This window comes from Stylophora pistillata, chromosome 1 (assembly GCF_964205215.1).
Source record: "Stylophora pistillata chromosome 1, jaStyPist1.2, whole genome shotgun sequence".
NCBI lineage: Eukaryota > Metazoa > Cnidaria > Anthozoa > Scleractinia > Pocilloporidae > Stylophora > Stylophora pistillata.
The window spans coordinates 20,178,920-20,204,741 of record NC_142519.1 but is presented as its reverse complement, the minus strand read 5'-3'; the positions used below and the strand labels follow the sequence as shown (position 1 = coordinate 20,204,741).

General features: G+C 39.5%; 3 protein-coding genes across 9 annotated transcripts in view; 1 reads left to right on the top strand and 2 right to left on the bottom strand.

Annotated features, from left to right (window-relative positions):
- The window catches only part of LOC111342250 (transient receptor potential-gamma protein), a 122,780-nt gene extending 117,182 nt beyond the window's left edge, over positions 1 to 5,598 (bottom strand). For 2 of the 7 annotated variants that reach the window (XM_088743203.1, XM_088743206.1), the window contains exons 1-5: positions 5,166 to 5,598; positions 2,769 to 2,897; positions 1,783 to 1,841; positions 1,398 to 1,454; positions 636 to 757 (exon numbers count right to left, since the gene is read on the bottom strand). In XM_088743203.1, coding sequence (XP_088599329.1) covers positions 636 to 757; positions 1,398 to 1,454; positions 1,783 to 1,841; positions 2,769 to 2,897; positions 5,166 to 5,191 — 393 coding nt within the window. In that variant the 5' untranslated portion in view covers positions 5,192 to 5,598. Of the gene's footprint in view, positions 1 to 635; positions 758 to 1,397; positions 1,455 to 1,782; positions 1,842 to 2,768; positions 2,898 to 5,165 lie in introns of those variants that run through there. The other 5 variants (XM_088743214.1, XM_088743209.1, XM_088743201.1 and 2 more) reach the window with 3 other exon arrangements.
- A 15,045-nt stretch (positions 5,599 to 20,643) lies between these two features.
- On the top strand, positions 20,644 to 23,630 carry LOC111329295 (collagen alpha-1(XXVIII) chain). The gene is made up of 2 exons (XM_088743051.1): positions 20,644 to 20,870; positions 22,443 to 23,630. Exons 1-2 carry the CDS (start codon positions 20,768 to 20,770, stop codon positions 23,138 to 23,140), a joined length of 801 nt encoding a protein of 266 aa, XP_088599177.1. The 5' UTR covers positions 20,644 to 20,767; the 3' UTR covers positions 23,141 to 23,630.
- On the bottom strand, positions 23,593 to 25,815 carry LOC148741597 (integrin alpha-X-like). Its single transcript, XM_088743041.1, has 2 exons — positions 25,658 to 25,815; positions 23,593 to 25,005 (listed from the first exon to the last, which is right to left on the bottom strand). Exons 1-2 carry the CDS (start codon positions 25,758 to 25,760, stop codon positions 24,290 to 24,292), a joined length of 819 nt encoding a protein of 272 aa, XP_088599167.1. The 5' UTR covers positions 25,761 to 25,815; the 3' UTR covers positions 23,593 to 24,289.
- Positions 25,816 to 25,822: the final 7 nt, after the last annotated feature.

Here is a 25,822-nt window from a genome sequence, read left to right as displayed (position 1 = left end):
AACAGTCCTCTGGCCCACTCCGCACTCCGCGTTTTCGGAACAGCCCTTTCGCAATCTCGTTGTCCACAGAATCGATGATTATGTCAGTTTCTTCGTTTGATCTATCTACTTTCTTCTTGTCACCGTGCTTGATGTAAATGATCATCAATGCTTCCAAAATATTATTACATCCAATCCTTCCTCTTCAACGGTTTCAAAGGCTAGCAAAATCGTCGGTCAGTCAATATCTTCTTCCAACATTAGAAGGAATCGTCGCTGTCTTTTCAATTTATCCAACAGAACCTAATTTGCATCGGCTTCTCCCAAGCTGTCCGTAGCACTTTCTCTGGCTTCTCTCATCTCTGTAAATCCGACAATCGAACAAGACAATCTTGCTCTGCTATCAAATTTGGTCGAACGAAACACCAAAAAAATTAATCAATCAAACTAATATCGAGTTCCTTTGCAACGGCCCTAAAACTAAACTTATGTCGAGATCCTTCGGAACAGTTTTTGAATGTAACTTCACACAGTTTTTTGCAATCAAAGTCTTTTCCACAGCAGTAGTTGTTAATCACTTTTATTAGTTGGTCTGTCGAAACAGCCTTAGGTGAAGTATGCTGGTAAAATCGATACGATATGGTAATAAAACCAACCTGGAAAGCTTTCAGTAAGGTATTGGTTTTACACCTTGACAGGGTTTTTGGAGTCACTTTTTCATTAATAGCATCGAAACCTCTCTTACCGCGCAGTACATCATCAAGTTCCTTTTCGATTTCTGTAAAACAATTAGACTTACATAAGAATGGTTCACAACTATGAACATCTGCAGTTAAACAAGTATCATAGTTTAAATTGCACCAAGAATGATGAATAACCCTAACCCTAACCCATACAAATCCAGCACTAGGACTAAAAGCTACGTAATTTCGAATTCTGTTATTCTCTCAATGCCCCTCACGGCAAAGATAGAAGCTCAAGCTCCACGCCCAACCATAAAGATAAACGAATTGAATGAACGTTGGCCTTACAACACTAATTTTATCTATTTGTGATTTGTTCGTTTGTTTTTGTTTCTTGTCTTCCTTAATTAAAGTAAAGTCTGTTTACGAGCCTAGTGGCCCATTAGGCCGGTGCTTAATTCCGGTTTCTGTAGCATGAGGCGACTAGGAGTATTTCTACTCCCCCCTGGATGGGATGCTAGTCCATCGCAGGGTTACCCCCAGCATTAAATTACCTACCCATTTATACACCTGGGTGAAGAGAGGCACTGTGAGAGTAAAGTGTCTTGCCTAAGAACACAACACAATGTCCCGGCCAGGGCTCGAACCCGGACCACTCGATCCAGAGTCGAGCGCACTAACCATGAGGCCACCACGCCTCCACGTCTTCCTTAATTAATGCTTTCTTTCACTTACTTTCAGCTTGAAGTCGTTCGCTTTCGGAATCAGGAATCGCACGAGTGTCCTCGGGTTCTAAAAATAGATGGCAGATTGAAATTTAGACCATTCAATGAGTAAACAAGGTGACTGGGCAACAAGAAGTATCATGATCAATTCATAATCTACCAGACAATATTTTTGGGCAAGGTTTCCTTTTCCATTTCTCTTTCAAAATCTGAAGAGAATCAATAATGAAGAGGCTTTTTCTCTGATGTAAACCAAACCATAAGTAATAGCATTTTCTGTCGCCTTTAAGAGAAACCAAACTATATCAACAAACATCTTTAATAAGTACATCAATTATGAATTAAGACACGTTATCATGAAGCTCACTCATCGGACTTTCTGTGATCATACTAACCAGGAACATCAGGACCCTCGACAGCTGGCTCAAGTAATGGTTCTCCCTCTTCTAGAATGCTAAAAGCAAATGTCCAAATTAAACAGTCAATTAGGAATTCAACTGAGTTGAACCTCGTTTGAGCCCACTTATCATGGCTTAACTGCAGGATCATGCTCGACAACTGTGGAGCGCGTGTGAATAAATGACAAGTGAAGTAGATATACAGAAAGTGATGCATTCTTGTTCTCACAAAAACGTAATTAAAAGTTTGATGTTGTACTGTATTAACGGGCTTCATCATGCAATAGGCTAACATGAACTTCAAAAGTTAAGTTTTTTCATTTTTGTGGTCATTTTTGTTTTTCCTTTGTTTTGCTTTCTGTTTTGTTGTTGGTAGTGTTGTTGTTGTTGTTCTCAGTAAGTATCACATTTAGAATCTTATAATAAATTTTTTTATCTCAGGTGAAAAACCATCCAAAGATACCGTTCTGGCGTCGTTAGTAATTCAAGCTTGGGGTGGGGGGTGTACCATACCAAATTAGAGCTGACTCATCGCATAATAGGAGAGGAATCAAGGTGATTTTAGCGGGATTTGGCACCACGTTTACTCGAAACAGCAAACTTCAGCTTGCCCTTTCACGTTTCACATAAAACAGCGAGAACCTTGTTGCTTAACCTTCGCGTGGGCTCGAGTCACTTCGGAATGGACTGAAAGTCAACTTACTCTCACGTAGAAACGGCAAAGTGCAACCGAAAAACGTGAAAATGACTGGAAAATCGTGGTCACGTGATTACTCTTGCCGTTCACGTTTCACGCAAACGCGATTCTAAATTTAATGTTGACATAATTCCTTGATTATCAAAATGTGACTGACAAAACGAACATGTGAGACATTGTAGGCGAACTGAACAAAAAGGGAGGAGTATTGGTCAATTCAAAGAAGATCGATCTTTCAATGTATCTTTTTTTGCTGACGCGGAAAAGAAGCATGATTTGCACACACCTTAATGATCTCATTTGCTCCAACTCTTCTTCCAGATGAGATGATGACGACGATGTTTTAGCGGAACTTGCCGCTTCTCTGGGATCCTTGGAGATATGTGAGAGTTCCATTTTCAGTAAAGCATTGGCTCTAAAGCACAATTTACCGCACGAAAATGAATCATTAATCAGGTATTCCAGTGAACATGATGAAAGAGTTCCTCCCAGGGTTGTTATGAGATGGACTTCAGTGGGGATGAGGAATCGAGGACTGCTTAACGTCCTTAAATTGACGGAAAGGAGATCGGTAAAAAAATTATGAACGGGGCCTAATGGACTCTGGAGCCAGCGAAAAGGTGGCAAAGGGTCTATACGTGACGCGTGATTAAGGCCAAAATTGATGTAACGCGTAAATTTTTCAGAAAGGCGAGTGTGATTCGTGAGTTTATGAGCCAGCGTGAGGCGTGATTTACCTCTGAAATATACGTGAACCGTGTAAACCTCAAGATTTCCCTGAAATCTTGTACAAAGGAAGAGAGATCTGAAGTTTTCCCTATGAAGTGAAGCGCTAATTTCTCTAAAATTTGTGCCTGAAACAGGATTCGGACCCGCCTCTCCCCCGACCCCATTTGCTGCTCTTTTAAAGAAATAAAAACAGCGAAATGGTATGTTATATTTACATAACTGATAAAGTTAATTTGTGAGCCACTCAAGAGGACGTGACGAATTCGAAGAGAACAATTTAAATACGCAACATGTAAATCCTAATGTTTCAAATATGCCATAAGAATCATTTCCATCAAGTAAGGACCAAAAGGAGAACCGGTATAGAAACCGGGATCTCTATCGTGACGAGCTGAAGTATCATCTCCTACAGTTGTTCTTTGATAAGGCTCCAGCACGTTTTCTAGTAATTTTAGTGCGCTTGCGTGTAGAAACGTGTATTGCGTGTTCCAATCATATCCGTAGCGAATAGCAGCTGTGGTCTTTTGCTTCCTTTCACTAGTGGTAATTAAGGACTGTAATCGGATTATATTCGGTCACCTAAAACAATCAACGCACAAGTCTTGGATCACGAAGAAACAATAATGAATATTTTTGACAGTTTCGCTTTGCGGTCGGATGTACTTATCTAGGGTGTTTACGTGTGATAAGATTAAAACTGGGGAACTTTGTAACATTAAGAAAGAACGATTAGAACGGTTGTGATGAACGAATGTGTGACTGTAATAAAGTGAAGAAAACGACAGATACAGTCCCAAGTGTTTGTTGAACCAGCGAGCGCGGAGAAATTCCTCGTAGCAAGAAAAGCTGATCAAATTCAAAGACAATACCCTTTGTTTAGTGTATCAAATATGGCCATAAAAGGATATCTTAAACAATAGCTTTAGAGCCAAACAATGACTTAGTAATTCACGAGGGAAATTCAAACTCGCTACCATTACAATAGTGAAATTCATGAGGTCAATTCGAACATAGCCGATTACTGCATAAGCGCGAAATTTGAATATTTGGCGAAAGCGAGTTTATGTCAAATCGTACCCTGGGTAAGAGGAGGGAGTTACTTTTCGTTCAGGGAGGGTCGGTCAAGACACAGAATGTCGCAGCAGAGACTGACAAAGAGTGCTGAAACCAAATGAAATTTGAATCAGTGTGAATAGTCATAAATGAAACTTGTTTGAAGTGAACTCATTCCGTGAAACTGACAGGCAGCCCGGTTCCATATCTCACAATGTTAAGCTGCAGCTACAAGAGCGATTTTTTTGCTTGCGACGGTAATGCAATTTTTCTAAATTTGTCGCGTCACCAGCGCGCGGTGGAAGATTCCGCAAAAAACTCTTTACAAGAAGTGACTTCAAAAGGATACATTATCTCAACAAAGTTTTCTCTCTTACGCAGCTAGTCAGCTCAAAATCAAACTCATTGTATAAAATTATGCATTTGCATAAAAAATTTTTCCGCAACTTCCTTTCGCAATCTTAAGTTCGATGACAGAACAGGACTGACCGAAACGAAAGTTGGATAATTCATACTGGAGTCAAATTCGATTCAGCGATGAAATCCCAAATATATTTTGTCAAACAAGAATAATAACCATCTCTCATAACATGAAAACATACCGCATGCCGTCAAAGAGAACTCGCCCTGGCGGAATGATTCAAACTAAATTGAAATTTAGTACAAATAAAGAGAGATTTGAAGTTTTCCCTTAGTGCGTGACGCATTAATTGGGTAAGGTAACGAATCTGATCCAACCGACGTCGTCACCTTCGAAAAACCAGGTTCGAAAAGCCAGGTTCGACAGCGGCTGTTTGTACAGCATCGGTGGTGTGTCGGTAGTGTGTCGGCCGACGCATCGGTTGGATCAGATTCGTTACCTTTACCCATTAATTTCTCTTACTAATTTCTCGACACTTACTTCTTAGTGTTACCAGGGTCGGCCATCCTTTTTCTACGCCAGCTGCTAGGAGTTTTTATGAACTGTGGGCTGAAATGGAGTTCTGAGCTTAGTGCCAACGAGCAAGCAATCAAAACAAACTTGATGACAACTCCGCTCAATGAATTGAATGCCAAAGCTGCTGAGCATCGACGATAAGAACCATGCGGACTTAACGTCACAATCTCTGCGCGCTACGATTGGTCCGTTACAAGACAATCGACACCTCTTTTCCATGTCTCTAAATCACTCGAGACTTTTTCCGCCTGCACAGTACTTTCGCACGGCTCTATGATGCTGCCGCCTTGCCAGCCTCGCGTCTTCGCTCGGCTGGCTCGTGGGCAATAATCGATTGCCTTGTGAATTTTGAAAACCCTTCCTCTACCTGATCTCGTGAATGACCACGAAATTAAAACTAACAAGCCTGACTTGTGTAATTATCCCGACGGGGATTGGTCAATATTTGCAGCAAGCTTCACTTAGCAGGAACATTTTTCACACTACAGTGGTAGTTTGGAAAATTTGGAATACCGGAATTCAGAACCGGAACCGGAATACTCGGAATACCCGGAATTCCCGGAATGACCGAAGAATAATAAGTTTTAAAAAGATAAAAATATATTAAGAAATAAATAAGAATATTGATGATTAAAAATTTATGGTAAATTCACAACTTAATTGAATAACTTAATACGAAATTTTTCTCTGAGGGTCCCAAAAAAAAAAAGACATACCGGCACTGTTCATGGAGATACACGTATTAAAATTTTAAAAAGTCTGCGTCAGGCCAGTAGCCCATACAGCCTAAGCGACGAAATATTTGTACTCTCTCTTCCTCATGGATGGGATGCAAGTCCATCACATGGTTACTCCCCCTTTTAAATTCGCCTCTACCCATTTACACACCTGTAGGATGTCAAGGGCGCCATGACCATTAGGCCGCCACGCTTTTTCAACCGGAACCATTGCAGAAGATTAAACAAATGCAATATTTCCGATTAGTTTTATAGTTCGAATGTAAAAAGCTCCGAACTATTACAATATTATACTCTACCTTGAATAACTGTTAACCACACATTGGGAGCTATCAAAGCAGCTACCATAAAGACCAGCCGTCTACTGTTAAAATTGAGAGATCGTCAGTTACTCGACACCTTTTCACGTTTATTATATATACCTTGAATATATACCTTCTAATATAAACCTTGTACTGATGGATTCTTCTTTTTTTTTAATTCTAATACGTGTATCTCCATGAACAGTCCCGGTAAGTGTCTTTTTTATTTAGGACCCTCAGAGAAAAATTTCGTTTTAAATTATTTAATTAAGTTGTCAATTTACCATCAATTTTTAATCATCAATATTCTTATTTATTTAGTTATTTATTTACTTTTATTTTTTTTAAATTTATTATTTTTCGGTCATTCCGGGAATTCCGGGTATTCCGGGTATTCCAAGTATTCCGGTTCCGGTTCCGAATTCCGGCATTCCAAATTTTCCAAACTACCTTACAACACATTTTACGTCAGTAATATCGTAGTATCGATGCTTTAAAACAATGAAGGAGGAAAAAAAACACAATTAGTTCAATTAGTTAGTTAGCCTAGTTGCTCTAAATACATCCAAAGAACCGAAATTTAAAGACCAGTTTCCAATAAAATCAATAGAATGGCCAAGTGGGATCCTGTAACAACGCCAATGAATTTTCCTATAGTTGCAGACCCTCTTATTGTCTCGCATGGCAACGATGTTAACCATTATCAAAATCAATATCACAGCCAACTTTATTACTGACAGCTTTCCATCGATCATGGTGTTCCAATTGAACGCATCATCTCAGTGATATACTTATCATTTCATGATCTCCTCCACATTGTGACTGACGTTTCGAAAACCCGTGCGGAAGTCATCATCAGAGTCAAGTGGTGGCTTCCGCACAGGTTGTCGAAACGTCAGTCACCCCCACCGACAACAGTCATGTCCTTCTCAGGACTACACTTACCCGGACGACTACACTACACTTTCACATGTTACCCCCGGTAACATGTTTTCTATGTAACATGTAACTATGCTTTCGTCCCTGCAAGTCTGTTTCGTGATTGCTCACTCAACCATCTTTTTTATGCTATACAAATTTGCATAAGAGGCGTGCCGGCAAACTTAAGTGCTTTGTTCAGTTATTGCGTCATGACGCTTTGTTTCTGTGGCGGCATAAGGACAGAAGTTCATAATGTTTATTGAGTGATGATAATTCAGGTCGGCAGATGATGAGTAGTTTTTCTTTTAGGCAGAGGTTGCTTCTTTTACTTGCGCTGTTGTAAGGTAATATACGTATATATATGTAGATACAAGACTACACTTTCATCCCTACAAACCTGTTTCGTGATTGCTCACTCATCAGGGGATTTTACTTCGAATGATTCCATAGTATTCTAAGACTTCTAATAAAGCAGTTGTGTATAGCACTTAGTCTGTACACGCGTTACTCTATAGTAGTGTATTGAACTCTAATACACAACAAACTCCGTCAGGCATTCTTTGGTGGTTCTCCAAAGTAGGTGAATTTAATCTCTTTTTGAAGGCGCTTGAAAAAATACTGTTGACGTAACAGTTCAAGAAGCAGCCATCTTCAAAGACATATTGCTCTTATGCTATGACCTTTGCCAACTCATTCACCAACAACAGTCTCCGAGCGAAAATCATTCTTTTAATAACATAGTAAAATTCTCAGTCCCAAGGTCAAACTAGACACGAGCAGACAAGATAAAAAATATAACGGAGAGTGTGTTCGAGTGAAAAGTACTCTTCTGTTCGTCAGGTGTTGTTCCGACGTATTATGATGTAATCGCGTGCACGCATGCGCCGTTCGGTTAGTGACCACTAGGTTTTTTGACTGGCTTTTCCTCCATGTTTGTTGTGAGCTTTTACAGTCGATTTTTCTTTAAATAAAGGCTCAAATGTTTTTCAAATTGCAATCCGGCTGAACAGGTGTAAAACGGATACATTTTTATTTAAGTTGTTTTGAATGCAATGTTGGCGAGTAGGAGATGATTGGAAAATCTCATAACGTAAATTGCCGCTTTTAAGACCCGGGCTTATATCAGAGGGAGCCCGTAACCGGAACAAAAAAAGCTCTTCAGAACAAGCCATAGAAATGCTGATCAAATAAGGTTTCACCAACTTTACTGGTTTTTAATTGAACTTCAAGACCATTAAACCAATAGACTCCTCCAACCATATATCGTAGAGCTTGTGGAACATCATCACGACTTATCTCTTCAGTGAAATATTGCTGCAGCGATTTATCACTGAGTCAGGGATGAGTCATTGCGATATACCGTTCAAGCTAAAATTTCCCTTGAGTGAGTTTTCATATGGCGAAAATTAAATGGTTGTCTACTATATCTCGTTCAAGCGAAATAATTATATGATATTTCAAATTGCTCTTCCTGTCTACATACATATTTTATCCTATTTTAGTGAGTAATCAACAACACCTCCACACGTGCGTGATCAAACAAATATATTTAGACTCAATAACTTTAAATAAGCAGAGTTAAATAAAAAAAAAATTTAAAACGTAGTTTACAAAGTTTTTTAAACATGATCGGAAATCGATCTATCAACGGACTTTGTTGCTGTACGAGTGCAACAAGCGAATAATGAACAACACTTCTGCACGCGTAATCAAGCATGAATTAAAGAGATTTATACCACATTCACACCAAAGCCTAAACATGCTTTCAAGCTGTTTTGTTAAACATGGTTTAACACAACAGCTCCATAGAAGCTGCTCAAATCAATATTTGGTTGACTTCAAATGTGGCACATTGAAAATACAATTTAGCAATTGCTTGAATCTTGTGGAAAATTTAGTTTTTCAGTTCTCTGCTTCTGATTTTTATTCATTTAAACCTGGTTTAACTAAACAAGTTTTCTAGTGTGAATGGGGTATTAGACTCATTGGCTTTTTAATTAATTACGTGAAGATTATAAGGACATTTTATACTTTACAGGGTAATACGCTGTGGCTGGTTTTCAAACACGATCGAAAATCGATGTAACAATGGACTTTGTTTGACTTTGTTGTGTTGTGTGAGTGCAACAAGTGAATAATGGACAATACTTGTACACACGTAGTCAAATTTACATATTTGATAAAAAGGTCTAAGGGGTAATTCATACTCTATAGCGCAAAAGCCCTGTATGGCTTTCAAAGTTTTTCAAATCGATCGAGCAACGAACTTTGTGTTTATTTTCTATTCGAGTGCAATAAGTGAATAATGAACAACACTTCTACACCCGTAATCAAACAAATATATTAAGACTCAATGGCTCTTTGATTAACTACGCGAAGATCATAAGGGAATTTTATACTCCGCAGGATAAAAAGCCGTGGGTGGTTTTCAAACAAGTATCACTGATATATCGCGATAATCGCGATATTCGGCGTTTATCGTTTACATTACTTTGCACAGTGCCGCATATGTGTATGTATGTATGTTAAATTTTATCTATGTTTGTATGTATCAATCAAAACCTCAGTTACACGAGGGACCTGCACAGATGTGAGGCTATGAGATTAACACAGACAAACACAGCTACACTAAAAACACAATTGGCAGAGAAAGACGAGGGTTTTTTTCGTTTGCTTGCTTTTTTACGGGCGGAAATCATTAGTAAGCCTAGACTTCGGGTACTCGACCCAGGCCTTTTTTCTAGGTGCGGCGTCGGTGGGGGTAGCAAGGCAATTTGGTTTTATCAACTGAACATAATGTAAAATGGCCACCGTAATTAGTTTGAATACTGACGTTTTCGAGCGTTAACCCCTCGTCAGAGCGTATGGAGGAATTGTGGGTTGTGCGTGTGTTTATATGCAGAAACTGCAGCTATGACATTGGTGGGAAGATGCTAATTTATAGATTAAAGTGTACAGCGACTAGTTTTGATGCGTCCTTATAATTCCTTTCTACGTCGCGAAGGTGTTCTCAGAATCGGTCACCAAGTCGTCTTCCCGTTTCGCCAATGCATATCTTTTTGCAGTAAGTGCAAGTTATGCAATAGATGACATTGGCGGAGGTGCACGTGAAGTGATCAGCAATCTGAATGGACAGTTTGGGTCCCGATATTTTCTCAATGTTGTGAATGAAAGGACAGGTTTTGCATCATGCGCGAGCGCATTTAAAAGTTCCGGATTGGTCATTAGTTTGAAGTGAACTTCTGACCAAGTAGTTGCCTATGTTTTTGTCGCGTTCGAATGGAACAGGTAGAGGTTGCGAGAAGATAGTGCCAGTCTCTGGATCGTTTTTAAGTAATTTAAGGTTTTTGAAAAAAATGGATTTAATTGCGTGGTTGTGAGGGTGAAATGTGAGAGTGAGTGGAATACGGTCGGAATTTTTTGACGTATTTGGTACCGACTGTCGATCGATAAGTTGGGTGCGGTGGTGACCCGCTTGAACGACAGAAACAAGGTAACCACGTTTTTTACATAAACAACGAAGTCTAAAAAACTGAGAAAAGGGAATGGAATTCTTGACATGAGATGGATGCGAAAATGAATACAACAAGAAACTATGTGAGTCTGTAGGTTTGTAATATACACTAGTGCATAAGCCGTTGTCTTCGATTGAAACTTTGATGTCTAAAAAGAATAAAGAATTGTCAGAAATTTCCCCGGTATACTTTAGAGCCGGTTGAAAGCACTTGACTGCAGTTACAAATTTGAGTTAGCTTCTCTCTGGTAAAGGAGGTAGCGCCGATACAATCGTCAATGCAGCGACCGTGGAGTTCAAGTTTGGGGCCGTTGTATTGACTGAAAAATTGGTGTTCGACAAAACCTACAAAAAGATTGGCATAGCGGGGTCCCATTTTGGTGCCAATGGCTACGACACTCGGTTACTTTTTTATAATAGCTTAGTGCTGCCTATTTTTGATTATGCTGATTTAGTCTGGGGTGACAAGGACAATGTCACACTAATGAAGGACTTGCAAATTCTGCAAAACAACGCAGCTAAGTTGATATTAGATAGATCAGTTCACTCCTCATCCACTGATGCATTAACAGTCTTGAGATGGCTAAATCTTGATGAGTTGATATTAGATAGATCACTTCACTCCTCATCCACTGATGCATTAACAGTCTTGAGATGGCTAAATCTTGATGAACGTAGGAAATGTCATCGATATATATATGCATACAAGTGTATTAATGGCGAAATTAATCATTCTTTGGACACTGTAAGAAAGAGTGATATGCACTCCTACAATACGCGCAATAACGATACTATAAAGCTCCCCAAAATCAAATAAAATTGGGGAAAACATCGTTCGCGGTATCACTGTTTCAAAGACTTTAATGAGTTAGAGAGAACTGTAAGAAACTCAGTAAGTTTGCCAATTTTTAAGAATGTTTTTTTTTTCTGCTTTTTATAATGAAGTATTTTTTAAAATTAATTTTGCAGTGTATGTGTTGTAATCATTTTTATATTCCGATTTTAGCTCAAATTTCTATATTTTAATTGTATTTTTATATAATACACATCTAGTATTTAGGACCTCTATGTAAACCACTATCGTGATGGAGCTTCCTAATAAAAGATTGTTATTATTATTATTGTTTGGAAAGTTGTAACCGCCGGGGAATGAAAAAGCAATTGAGTGTAAGCACTAGTTCGGCTAGGCAAATCAGTGTTTCAGAACTAGTTTCCTTAACAGTGCGTTGACTAAAAAAATGTTTGAGGGCCAGAAGACCTTCGCCTTTGGGAATGACAGTATAAAGAGATGCAATATCCATTTTTGCTTAACGCTCTGTTAAGGGACCTAGTTCTGAAACACTACTGCGCCTAGTTACCATTCTCGTTACTATGTTCCCACCAATAGCGTAGCTACACTTTCTGCATATAAACACAAACACACGACCCAAAATTCTTCCTTTTTTTTGCTAGCGGCCTTACGCAGTTTTCACACGACATTTTGTCATCGTGGTAAATAACACTTCTTTTGTCCCACGACGGTGGTCACCTCGGGTGTGAATCGCGACGTTTCGACTGCATACTGCTAGTCTTCTTACTGTTGGGCTCAGCTGTGATTGAATGAAATTCCACGGCTGTGGTCGGTGCAACCTCGGATCAGGTTCGCTCTGTGGTCCGCTGCCGCACGGCTATCCTGCTGCTGTGTTTATTGATCGTCGGCATCCAGTCTTTTGGGATTTCTATTCCACCTTCGCTGTTGATGTTGTCAGGGTGAAGTCTAGAGTGGATTGCCTCTTTCACCCTGCATATGTAGAGATAACGATCACATCAATAAACTTTACTTCGTATTGGGTATTCAGGGCGTGCTCTACAAAGGCAGAAGTTAAGTCCTAAAGAGTCGACCGGATATCCCTAGACTTTGCGGCACTAACGAGGAATCCTGTAAACTACACGCGGGTTTTTGCGAACCTGAGTGGTTCACAAACTTTTCGAGTGTTCTTCCAAATTCCAAGTGGTTTATCAGCTGGTAAACCGATAGAAAGAGTGTTCACTGCTTTTATGACAGAAATATACAAGAGGTTTGTCAGAGAGAACGATAAATTAATCCTATTTTGTGATCAAGTCACTGAGTCTCATGAAAACCGTCAAAAAGGATGATACACTAATCAAAGCAATAGAAACTGACAGCATGAAAATGCGATTTAAACATCGTCCAGCTATTTTGTGCACCAGTGGTCCTCTATTTTCCTCAACCAAATTGGTTTCTGTTGCCTCAGCTTGTATTAAAGCTCAAATTTAATGGAGTCCTCGGTAAAATTTACAGTAAGAGCTTAAAACGCTTGAAATTGGCAGACTATCAAACGAAAGCTAAAATCTCGGACAACAATTAGAATTGCCATAAATCTTGGGAGCACATTCACTTTTTTTAATTTTAAATATAAGATTTGATGATGTTAAAAAAAACAACATCTTTGTCGTTGTTTTTGACGTTCAAAGCGTCCTCTACGTTTCCTTTAAACCAAAGGCCCTTACCAAAATAAAATCTGGAAATTCGCCCCGTGCACGCCATTTTACAGGAAGGGAAGAAGTTTCAGTTTTCTATGGTTATGCTGGCAAAAATTGAATAGATTGTTCACCAATCAGAGCGCACATTGTGTCTAAGTTATATCATAGCAAGTAAAAACCAATAAAAATGTGTGTATAATTCGGCTTTTCAAACAATACAAAACAACTGACGAGGGACTGTTGAATTAATGTGGTAGCATGTTATTGGTATTAGTGACCTGTATACACTCAGGGCTGGAAATCCTAGTAGTTTCCGTTCAAAATAAAGTGATCATAGTCGAACGCTAGAGAGAACCGAACATAGTCATCATCATCATCATCATCATCATAGTTTATTTAATAAAGCAGGTTGAGGGATAGGCAAGACATTACGTCCTGATGTGGACCTGCACCAATTAAACTATCAATTAATAAAAACCTAATAAGTGAATAAACCGAAAATGGGTATGTAAATAATGACAATTGAAAGAAATAAATATTAATAACAATACGGAGTAAATGTTAAAAGTATTTAAAGTCAACAGATTTGTTGGAAACGCTGCAGGAGGCTTTCGCAAAACTGATAGATTTCAGAATTCTCTTATTTTCCCTGAGTTTTCTCTTGAAAGAAGTTAAGTTTGAACAGTTCTTGATGTCTTCAGGAAGGAGGTTCCAGGATAGTGCAGCTCTGTGCTTAAATAAAGATCTTCCTATTTCTGTTCTTGGTCTATGAACCCTAATTTTTAAGGATTTTCTTAAGTCATAAGGAGTCTCTGATTTCACTATTAAGTCATTTAGAGGCTCGATGCTATTTCCATGATAGATATTGTACGTAATAACTAAAAGTCTCCTGATGTAAAATGAAACAATAGAGTTCCAGTGTGGAGCGTTCATGATGTCATCTCTGTGGATGCTATGGGGTAGATTGTAAATAATTCTAGTAGTTCTTAAATGAATTCGATCAATATCATCCGTCAAGGTTGAAGAACAAGACCCCCAGACTACAATGCCGTACTAAACGCTAGGGATAATAGTTTTATAATAAATGTTTTCTAAGGTTGGTATCGGTAAAAACTTTATCCGACTCAGTACTGCGACTTTGTTGCTGAATGACTTACAAACGTTCTTTATGTGCTCCTGCCATGACAGCTTGCTGTCAATTGTCACCCCGAGACATTTAGATGATGATTTGTACCCAATAAAGCTATTACCAAAGGCCAAACGTGGCAGGGGGTCAATAAAGTTCTGGCTAGAAATTATCAGGGCTTCAGATCTCGATTCGTTGGCGATTAATCTGTTAGATTGACACCAGGTGTGCAGCTGGTCTAGTACAGACTGGAGTGTTAAGATGATATCGTCGATGTTAATTCCAGTTGTAAAACTAGTGGTATCATCGGCAAACATAAATAATTCACCACTAGTTATTGATTCTGGAAGATTGTTTACAAATATTGAAAATAATTTGGGCCCTAGTATTGAGCCTTGGGGAACTCCATGTGCGATGGTTTTGGGCTCGGACTGATATCCTGATATTTGGACAAATTGCTTACGTGCAGACATGTAATCGATAAGCCACGAAAGCAAATCGCCAGATATCCCAATGGCCTTTAGCTTCTCTAGAAGGATGGTATGGTTCACTGTGTCGAATGCTTTTCGAAAGTCAATAAAAAGCACGCCTACTGTCAGGCCCTTGTCTAGCGCATTTTTCCAGGTCTCTGTTAGGTGAAGTAAGAGGCTTTCAGTTGAATAATTTTTGCAAAAACCCCACTGTCTATGAGATAGCAAGCCTTGTGTGTCCAAATGGTTGTTCAAGGTATCACTGACAACATCTTCTAAGATTTTCCCAGGGATACTGAGGAGGGAGATAGGTCTGTAGTTGTTCACTTCTGTTGGTGAGCCTTTCTTAAATATGGGGTTGACACGTGATAATTTCCAACTTGAAGGGCAAGATGCATCACATATACTCTTCCTGAAGATTGGTAAAAGATTGTGGATAACAGGGTCACCAATCATGGAGAGGACCTTGAGGGATACTTGGTCTGGACCAGTAGCCTTCTTGGGGTTAGCAGCTTTAATCAGTTTGTTTTTTACTAGTTCCCAGCTCATGTCAGTTTTGTCCCTGGTAGGAGTGACTCTAGTTGGTTAGTGAGATATTTGCTGACATTCACAAAAAAGTCATTAAAATACTCTGTCTTTTCTAAGTCATGGGTTATTATCTCCTCGTTATGATCACAGATTGGACCGATGTTTTTAACTTTATGTTTCCTCAAGACTTGGTTGGTCAATTTCCAAAATTCATTAGAATCAGTAGCTTCATTGAATAATTTTTGCCAATAATCAGCTTCAGCACTCCTTAGTAGCTTCTTAACCTCATGTTGCTTCTGTTTGTAGAGACTCCATACTTCGGGGTCGCCTGATGACTTTGCCTTTTTAAGGAGCTTGTATCTTTTGTTCATTTCTTTCCCGATGGAGGTGTTGATACAAGGAAGAGACTTATCTCTCATTTTAGCATCTCGTGGGGGTAGGTGGTGATGTAGGATTTCATTGTATAGACATTGCCAAGCGTCTACACTGTCATCGATGTCGTCGAATAAACTAGTTATATGCCAGGGAGCCCGATCGAAGTCACTTCTAAGTTGCCTTGTGTCGAGCGATTTATAATTCCTAGTTGGGATAACTTTGGGTTTTGCATTACCTCTTGCAACTTTGAAGACTGCGAATATTAGGTGGTGGTCAGAGATACCCAGGTCGATGGAGCCAGAGGTTTGGATTTTTGAGGGTTGACTAGTGATCACGAGGTCAATGAGTGACTTGGAGTTGGCAGTAATACGAGTTGGGCTGTTAATAATGTTTTTTAGTCCACAGCTACATAGAATCCCTCGTAGGCATTTTCCATATTCAGATTCCCTATTGTTAGGTTTGTGCAACATATCAGACTTGAAGTCGCCAACAAGGATTACATTTTTTCTTTTCAGCCAGATGTTAGCAATCAGGTCTCTGAAAGAGTCGAAAAAAGAGGAGTCATCAGGTGGTCTGTAGACACAGCCAACAAGGAAGGATTGGGATCTCATGGTGATGTTCAGCCATGATGCTTCTAAATTTGGTCTTTCCCAAGAAACAGAAGGGTATACAGTAAGATCTTCTTTGAAATATATCAGAAAACCACCTCCACAGGAACCACGATCCCTCCTCACAAATTTATACCCAGAAATTCTGATCCAATCGTCTGACACGCTTGAGTTAAGGTGGGTCTCAGTAATACCAACAAGGTCAAACTTGATCTCATACAAGAGGTGCTGGACCTCACTCAGCTTGTTTATAAGGCCATTGATGTTGAGATGACCAATCTTAAGGTTCTTATCGCCAACTGTTTGTTTAAGAACGAGAAAAGGATCTTCCTGGGATTCTGGGATTACTGTAGTCACACACGATCTAGTCGTTGAACTTGTTAATGGCTATTCCAGAAGGATAACTCATTTTTCCTTCTCCAGAACCCATGCCACCAATGCAGTACTGAAACACTCCATCCTTGTTGAAAACTTTTATAACATAATTCAGTCCGTAGAACCTTACTTGATGGTCAAAGGTGAACCATGAAGGATTATTCAGCACACGATCTTTGAACTAATCGGGGTTTTATCAAGTGAGTTGATAACGTAAATTGGCCACCGCAAAGAGTTCTGAAAGCTGATGTTTCGAGCGTTAACCCTTCGTTAGAACGATCTCTGACCTTTGAAGTACTTGATCGATTTCATGCCGTCAGAGGAGACTGAAAAAACAACCCCATTATAGAGGTACGTGAAGAACAGGTCTAGCTTTGAAAAAAGCGTGGTAATCTTACTTGACCATTAATAAATAGCACTTTCAGCTTGTAGTTTACTAACCTGCGTACAGCGAGAAGGGTGCCCCTCCCGATTTTCTTTTAGAGGATAGGGGGCAGCTGTACACAAGCTAATAAATATGTGAGATGCGACGTGTTTTCTGTTTTGCATGTGAACAAATCTTCTGCAACACTTCCTTCTAGCGTCATTATACAGCCTTTATTTTTGTGCAATGCTTCAAGGTTATTTCTATATCATTAGCCAAATTATCAGACTGTTTTTTTTTTCCGAGGTGGCGTGGCTGTGACTTTTGCAATTATCTTTACGTGATCTCAAATTACTTTTGAAGGGGCACGTATCGAACAATTTGCTGTGCGATATCTCTGGTGGCGTGAGTCGATATGGCCAGTATCGCAGCTTCTCAGTGGACTAATTTCTGTAACAGTGTCCTTGCTGTCTGGTCGGGTTCGTGGACATTTTGGGACGCCAATAGACGCACAGTTTGTCGATCCTTGAAGCCCTCAAGATCGTTTATAGCAGTGGACGAGGAGAAAACCATAAACAGACACGAAAACATATTTCAAGACAGTGAAGACGCAGACCACTGTTGGGACATTCTCAAAGAGGACACAGATGAATATGGAGTTTGTCACCCAGCAATCAAAATGTCGAGAGCTGCACTTTTTCCTAATGGAGGAGGTACACGGACAGTTAGAAATATCGGTGATCTTGGTTCCCAGCCTTTCGCTATCGAGATATTCCTGAGCCGTAAAAATTTTCGCTGTGGTGTGATCGCTAGGTACAAGGAATCAAAGAAGCTGAATTCCTTCGGAACAATTCGAGAAAAGAAGGCTCATATCCAGGCTGAAATGTGGTCGTCCAACAAGGAATTGCAAGACGGCCTGCCTCTTTCAGATTTAAACAAGGAATTTATGGGCACAGAGAAAACCTTCGACGAGAATCTGCAGCTGCATGTTGTCTCTGAACACAAGTGGGACAAGGCGTATTGGCTCAACGCGCCGGAGGAACGAATGACGGAGCTGAAATCAAGACGTTTCTTCCCGACAATATTGGCTTGCGTTGTCCAAGTCAGTTGTCAAGCGACTCGTCCATCTTCCGAACATGCGTTTTATTTCCTGGCGACGAGAAAAACGTCGATAAAGAAGAAATGCAAAAGGCGGTGGTCACGTATGTTGATGGCATCTTAAACTCTGTAAAGCAAGGACTCTATTTCTGAGAGCTTTCCATCAATCCTGGTGTTCTGATTTAACGCACCATCTCAGTGATATGCGTATATTCCAACTTATTAACTCATCTTGTGACATGTGACTCCATTACTCATATCTTCGTTTGCTCTCAAAGTAGTTTAGTGGACTTTATCTATTTTTATAAAGGCACTGAGAAAGCAATGTAGGAGGAAGAAGAGAAAGTTATAACACCTCATAACGTAAACTGCCGCTTCTAAGCCCTGGGCTTACACAACTTCATAAGGGGTTTTAGGAGGGTGTATAAACAGAGGGGCTCATAGCCGAGACGGCTTATAACCGAAATAGAAAAAACCCTTAGAAACGAGCTATAGAAGCTCTGATCAAAATAGTTTTTGCCTTTCTGATGGTTCGAGTTTATTTCCTTCATTATTTACTGAGTTACAGAGCGGAGCCTAACCTCCCATACAAAGGTTTGTAATATGATCCTCTCATATTTCCAATATGGTGGCCTTACCGTGTGGTTGCGGCGTTTTGAAGGGGAAAGTTCAAGTCTAGGTCCAAGTCCCTAATGCCAAGCTCTGCATACTAGAAAAATGGTAATTGAAATACAAAGCCTTCCCCAATAACTTGAGGCCACTGAATATTTGATATGCAATTTATATTTTTGTATTTTAAGAATTAGAAAAACTTTTTCAGAGGGTACAAATCTCTGTCAATCGCAACTCATTCTCTAATTTCTTTTTTACTATTCCTTGCTTCCATTTGTCTAAAAAGTACAATTTATTATTCCCTATAGATAAGAATATTTATGAGTGTATCGTACCTCAGCGCACCTCTTACTATTTCTCCGAAAACTGTTTTTGAAGTTGACGGCTTTTGCTTTGCGAAGCTTGGCGATTTTGACTGTTTGCTCGCGCGAAGTCGGTAATATAGCCTTACAGTAGAGGAGAAATTGCGACAGATTTGACTAACAGTTACTAATCACCCATTTAACATAAGCAGCAGTGAGCAAAAGAAAGCATTTTGGAATTACAGGGAATTCCCCAATTAAGACAGCCCCGAAAAAAGTTCAAACGTACCAGCGGAAGGCAACGTCGATAAAAGACCAGCTTGAAGGAGCTTGTTTTCTAGTGCAAGCAGCTCCTCTAGTAATACCATCCAACCCGAAGAATGGTCAGGAGGAGAAACATCAGCATACATCGTTTTAAACGCCAGCATTGGTCGAATATGTAGCCCTGTGTTGGGGAGGATCACACACCAATGGCTGGCCAATTATTTATAATAAATGTTTTTGGTAAGTCTCTGCTAAGCCAATTGTGGATACCACTTCGACAGCCTGATTTTGTTAATTAATGTTTAATTTCTGTTCTCTTTTCCCCTTTATTTCCAATGCTACACCTTTTACCAAAAGTTCTTCCCAACTTCTAAGATTAAAAGTTAGAAGAGTTCCATAAAATTTTAACACCTCGATCCGCTACTCGCAAAATTGTAGCACCTCAACTGCTCGCAAAACTTTAACTCCTCAGCTGTTCTTGGGTAATCGGCCTCTAGTTTTTAAATGTTGGACGAAAATCTAGTCCACAACTATGAGCTTATGTGATAATTTCGGTCTTCTCGTCTGTCTAGTCTAATCTTCCTCTTGTTCAGCGATCTTTGCTATAAGAGCTGGAAATCCATCAAAGGCAACAAACTGTTTACGGCGCTGCAATAAGTAGTTGCAATGCCTAATTGTTGTCATATTAAAATCGGAATTATTATAGAGAAATTCAACCTTTACATCTAATTAGAGCGAGTTTGTTGTTTGTTATATTTGCATACTCTGGCTGTTATGAATGTTTTTTGTGTTGATCTGTTTCACATTCAATCTTTTTCGTTTACTAGTGTGGGGTTCTTTTTTTCTTTCCTTTTTTTTATAGACTCGCGTGTTTGTTTCCACCTTTTTCAAAGCTCGACCCCAAATCTTCTGGACTTTGTATTCACTTAAACAGAAATATGTCATCTATTAGATTACCAAAAGTGTTGAAAAGTCTCCTGAACACGGTCACGGCAAGATCTTCATGACTTAATATTACTTTTATCAATTAAATAATCCTCTTATTAGCACAATCCCGCGGTGACAGCCGGAGATCATGATGTGGCGTATCGCCAAGAGGATAACAAACGATGCCTATCTCTGAAAAAAAATTGACCCACTGGCCGAAAAAAAAAATAAAAACAGCGAACTCGACAGTATTTTCAATTGAAAAACTTTAAAAGAGTTTAAAGGCATTGATAAAATGGCTAGCTAAAACTTCTCAGGTCGGCAGAAAGACAAGCTCTATCATCGACAAATGAAAGCCCAGTGCAGAACAGATCCTCCTCTGAAACAAAACACGGCTTACGGCGATCTGCATCAAAGACGACTGAGTTAAAGGAGACGTAAATAAATGAAGTGACACTAATATTGATATTAAAGACTCCATTTGGGGTATCTTTGGCATTTCTTATACATGCTAAGAGTCATCTGGTGACCACACTGACTTCTACAAAAAGCAAAACAAATGTCCTGTTTTCTTCGACTTTTGTGGGTTTTAATTCAAGTACTTGTAATTGAGGTGTCCTGTGATTTTCAGAATGACAGAAGGCTTCTGGAGGATTATAACAGTAGGTTGTTTGTGTATGTTAACTTTCTTATCAATGGAATGTGCTTGAACTTCTACCTAGATATGAACCCTAGATGTTGTCAGAGCCTGAACTAGGATCGTGAAATAGCAGTTTCTAACATAGAGAGGTTTTTCTTAAAGGAAAGTTTGAAAAACTGTGATTGGGGTATACTGAAGCTGCGGCGATAATTTTATAACTCTAGTACAGAACGATTGAAAACACTTACAATTCTGATTGAATTCGATTTCTTTTTTTTATAAACAGACATATTGATTACAAAGTTGACGAAAAGTATGATTTCATCGCGCGACTCAATGTCTAGATATTTTCTTGTATCGATCAACGTTTGAGCAAACCGTCCGAGAGAGAGCCTGTGGCAAAAGGTGGCATTCTAAATCTTTCCTTTCACACAACGATATACCTAGAAGAATGCTGCTTAACTGAAGAAAAATGGTAGCGTTCGCTCATTCGCCTGAGCTTTGCCAAACTAATGGATTCTATCGCCATTGCTGAAAAGGTCAATTTCAGTGGAGATCATTTTTAAGTTTTTTTTCGAACTAATGTTTTAACTTTTTCATTATCTATTTAATTGAAGGGCTTACTTTAAAATGTCGTTTCTCCGTCTCCACTATAAGCAAGCCTTATCAATACCCCACATAGTGAATTCAAGTACTAACCAACTTTCTTGAGGCAACTATATTTCAATAGGAGACTGATGATCTTTCGAAAAAGGATGTCTTGACTTCAAGTAAAAAAAACTGTGTCAGTCTGCATGGTTTTAATACATACTTCTGCATTTGTACAGCTGAACTCATGAATTCAACAAATATTCTCAGTTTTACGCTGTTTATATCACAGGATCAGTGCCAACTAAAACACCCGATGACGGCAGATTTAATTGAGAAAAAAAGTCATGTTCAAAAAGTAGACGGTCAATAATATCGCGTGTTTACAGGTGTGACCTTTCACCTATCTAGGGCATTCATGTCTCAGAGTACTCCATCTTTTAATTACACAGTAAATGTGCGTGTGCAAGCGCCATAACAAAAGAAAATTGAGGAGACAAAAGATATAAATAACTCGTAGTTTTACCTGATACACATGTTTACTTCAGTATAAATTTGTTTGGGTTCAATTTTGCGACCGGCCATTATTTATCTTCTGGGGGTTGAGGAGGGGGGGGGGGGGGGTCGGAGAATTTTGGTTGTGTCACGAGAAGATATTCTGATTCCCCTATGAAGCTTTGTAATGGAGACCGAGAAAATATTCACAAAATTGATCAACTTCTGGAAAAAGATGATCGTTTTCTAAATCATATTTCATGCATTTCTTTTTTCAAAATGTCCTGAACATCAGGAGAACGGTCTTCAGAGTCAACAGTTGCAAAGAGTGACCGTTTGATCGTCCATCTAAATCAATTGTTTGTAAGATTTCTAGTGACAGAATTCTGTAAATTCAATTTAAAGAAAGCACCAGATGTCCTTAAGCATAATAGACATCTGTTTCCCAACAACACAAACTTGCTTTGTGCCTCTCCAGAAATCTAAAACAGTTTTTACTTTCTCGTTCAAGAATTTCAGCACATTCCGTCTGCAAGAACCACAAGCAAGAAGCTTCAAATGCACTTTTTGGCGCAAACGGACGCTTCTCGCCTCAAAAGACAACTACGTGGCCACTATGATATCATTTATATCATCGACTCCTCCAGCTCGATCAGCAGGGCTGAATTCCAGAAGGGCATCAAAGCCATTCAAATGTTGATTGACAGGGGTGCAGCAGACTCTTTACACGCAGCTATTACAGTAGCCAATCAGGCGCATACTGTCTTCACATTTACTACCAGTGAAAAAGCCAATGAAAAACTGGAGAGACTGCAAAGAACCGGCGGAAAAACAAACATGCAAGAGGCGTTAGAGAAAAGCTTACGACTTTTTCAAAATCTTGGCAGCGGAGCCCGGGCCGGAAGTTTCAAACGCGTTCTGGTTGTGACTGATGGACAGTCCAACGTGAAACCGAACAAAACCCTTTTGAATGCCATGGACCTGAAGCTCAACGGGGCAGAGATCTTTGTGATTGGAGTAGGAGAATACTTGGATGGAATTTATGAATTGGCGCACCTAGCTAGTTCATTGGATGCGCATTTATACAGAGCTGGTGACATGCAAGGTCTCGTTGAAGTTGTCAAACTCGTAACACCGGTCAGTTACAGACGCAGTTGGGAATCAGAAGTCATGAAGATAAGGCAAGCAGTCATACTTGGAAGGCAATAATGTTTATCCATGTCCATTATGAATGATAAATGCGTGTGCTCAAATCACAATGGAAAAGGCTATCATTTGTTATTTTTTGGTAATTAGAACGTTGGTCTGTTAGTGGCCCTTTTGCCAGTTGTTTGCCTCTTTAAATGTTTTGTTTTGTTTTGTTTTATATTTGTTTGTAATTTTTTTCTCTAGTTTGTTTTTTGCTTGTTTGCTTCACAGTTTCTTTGGCTAGTGTTGTTAAAGCATCAGCATTTTAAAAATGTTTTTGGCATTGTCATATTTTATGTATCTACCTTTTTGTTTGTTTGTTTTTGCTAATTTTCTTTCGTTTTTACTCATAGGGTGATTTTAACTGTGGACAGGTTTTTTTCCTTTCTGCTCAAATCTTGACCGCGATAGAAAAAATGATGATTACATAATTTTACCCTTTAGACTCCAAAAGCAACTATTGAATCAGTATATGACAAACTAGGACACATTAAACCAGCTTTAGTTTCTATGTGTATGTATTGTTTGATGCTTCAATCGCAATTTACGATGCTAAGCCTTATCAGTTAGACGCTTTCCTATTAGAAGGCCTTTTCCAAAGTCTTCAAACTGTTTCATTGGTGCAAGCTAAAGTCACTCTCGTTTTATTTCCTGACAACTGAAATTTATTTTTACTCTCTTCTACGGCACTAGAGATATATAATTATGTATATAACATTGCCTCTATTTTCTTAGTTGTCGTAGAGAAACACACGAGGTATATCTTTTTTCAAGAAAACCCCATAATCACATTTCCCATAGCACCCAATATTACTCCCTGAGGCTGTTCTTTATATATCAAAAACACAAACATCTACATTTACATCACCAATCACCATTTACCGCCTGGGAGGGCGGCGGAGGATTCTGGCTGGATCACATGCTTTCAAGAGGAACGGAGTGGGGGAGGGGAGGGGGAGAATTCGTCCTCGCCAACAGAGTTTAAGTGGAGGGGGACTATAGATGATTTAATGCCAATTAACTGCTAATGAGAGGAGATCGTTTGAATGTTACCGAGCATTGTGAAGGATCAGGTAAATTTTATGATGACACAATCAAAATCCTCCACACCTCCCCACTCAGGAGATAAATTATTACCGGTCACTGACGTCAATACGTCAACTTTTGGAATTAAAGTCTTCCTAAGGGACTTGATTCCTCACCGTCTCCTTCAGATTGTCCAAAACTTTCTTCAATCCACGTTTTTTTCCCGGCCTGATCAGGAATGAGCTTGATGATCTGTACCAGTCCACTCATATTTAACACACGGTACATATGAGCATCAGATGAGCTTGCCACCTGTACCAATTCTTTGATCCCCTCAAGGTATTCACCTACCGCGATTACAAATATTTCGATTCCCATCATTTTAAGTTCAAACGCACTGGGAATAGTTTCATTCCTCTTGATGTTGGACTGGCCGTCTGTGACTATAAGAATTCTGTGGAAGCTTCCTTGCCGGGCGCCATATTGAGCCTCAGTGTACATCCTTCTACAAAGTTTGAGCGCAGCCTGAGTGTTAGTTTTCCCGCCGGTGCGCCTGATGGCGCCAATTTTTTCATCTGCGATGAAACGCGAAGCGAATTTAAACTCAATTTTGGCACGGGTCGCATAAGTAACGGCTGCATAGACAGTGTCATTTCGTGATTTGCCCACAAGATCTCGCAAAGCTTTCAATCCTTTCGCGAATTCTCCACTGCTAACGGAGCTGGATGAATCAACGACAAGAATTACGTCAAAATAGTTTCCAAGGATTTGTCGTTTCTGGATTTTTCTAGCTTCCCCTACAAAGAAGGTCTTGTAGAGCATCTTAGCAGTTTCAATAGCGGGTGGAATGTTTTGAAACCCTGATAGAGAAGAACACAAGACAACAATGTTGTAGCTATTTTCTTGATCTCCCTATCTGCAGAAGTTCTAACCGTCTGGCTCCGGTTATTCAACGGGAGGATAGTGCTATCCAACGGATAAATCACTATCTAGCGGATAAGTGTTACCAAAACGTACAGCGCCATCCACCGGATAGGGATTTATCCACTGGATAGCGTTATCATATCTGCAGAAGTTCTAACCGCCTGATGGACGAAATATGCATCAGATGTAAACATCTTTTCAGCTGAAAATACCAGGAATCTATTTCACTGCATTACGAACTGTTACAATGCCTTAAGCTGGTTTCTTAAAACAGCTTATCTTGCCCTCGGGTCAGTGTTCGTTCAACCATTGATCTTTCTTTAATATGGCGCTTTTGTTTCCTATGAGTGTTACACATGGATTTTCTAGAATCTAGAAATAGTGGATATCTTAACAGGAATCCTTAAGAAGGTGAAATGAAACCATCACACCGCCTTTTTTTTCCATTTGAGAGATTAAAATTTCATGAGGACTCTTGGGAAGAAGAAACCAAGTAAACATGACCTTGCAGAACATCGCCTACTGTGGTGAGTGATTTTGGACGTCAGTGATCGAAATATTTGCACATAGGATTGGCTTAACACTTACTTTTGTAGTAATCCTCCTCGCTGATATCCTTCTCACTGCCATACGAAGGTTCCACACCCCAATAAGCTATCAAAAGCAAGGCAAGTCTCGCGAATATCGCCATCACGAAAACAACTGGAGTACAATATAATGCGGTCCACCCAGGCCATCTAACCAGGATATCTC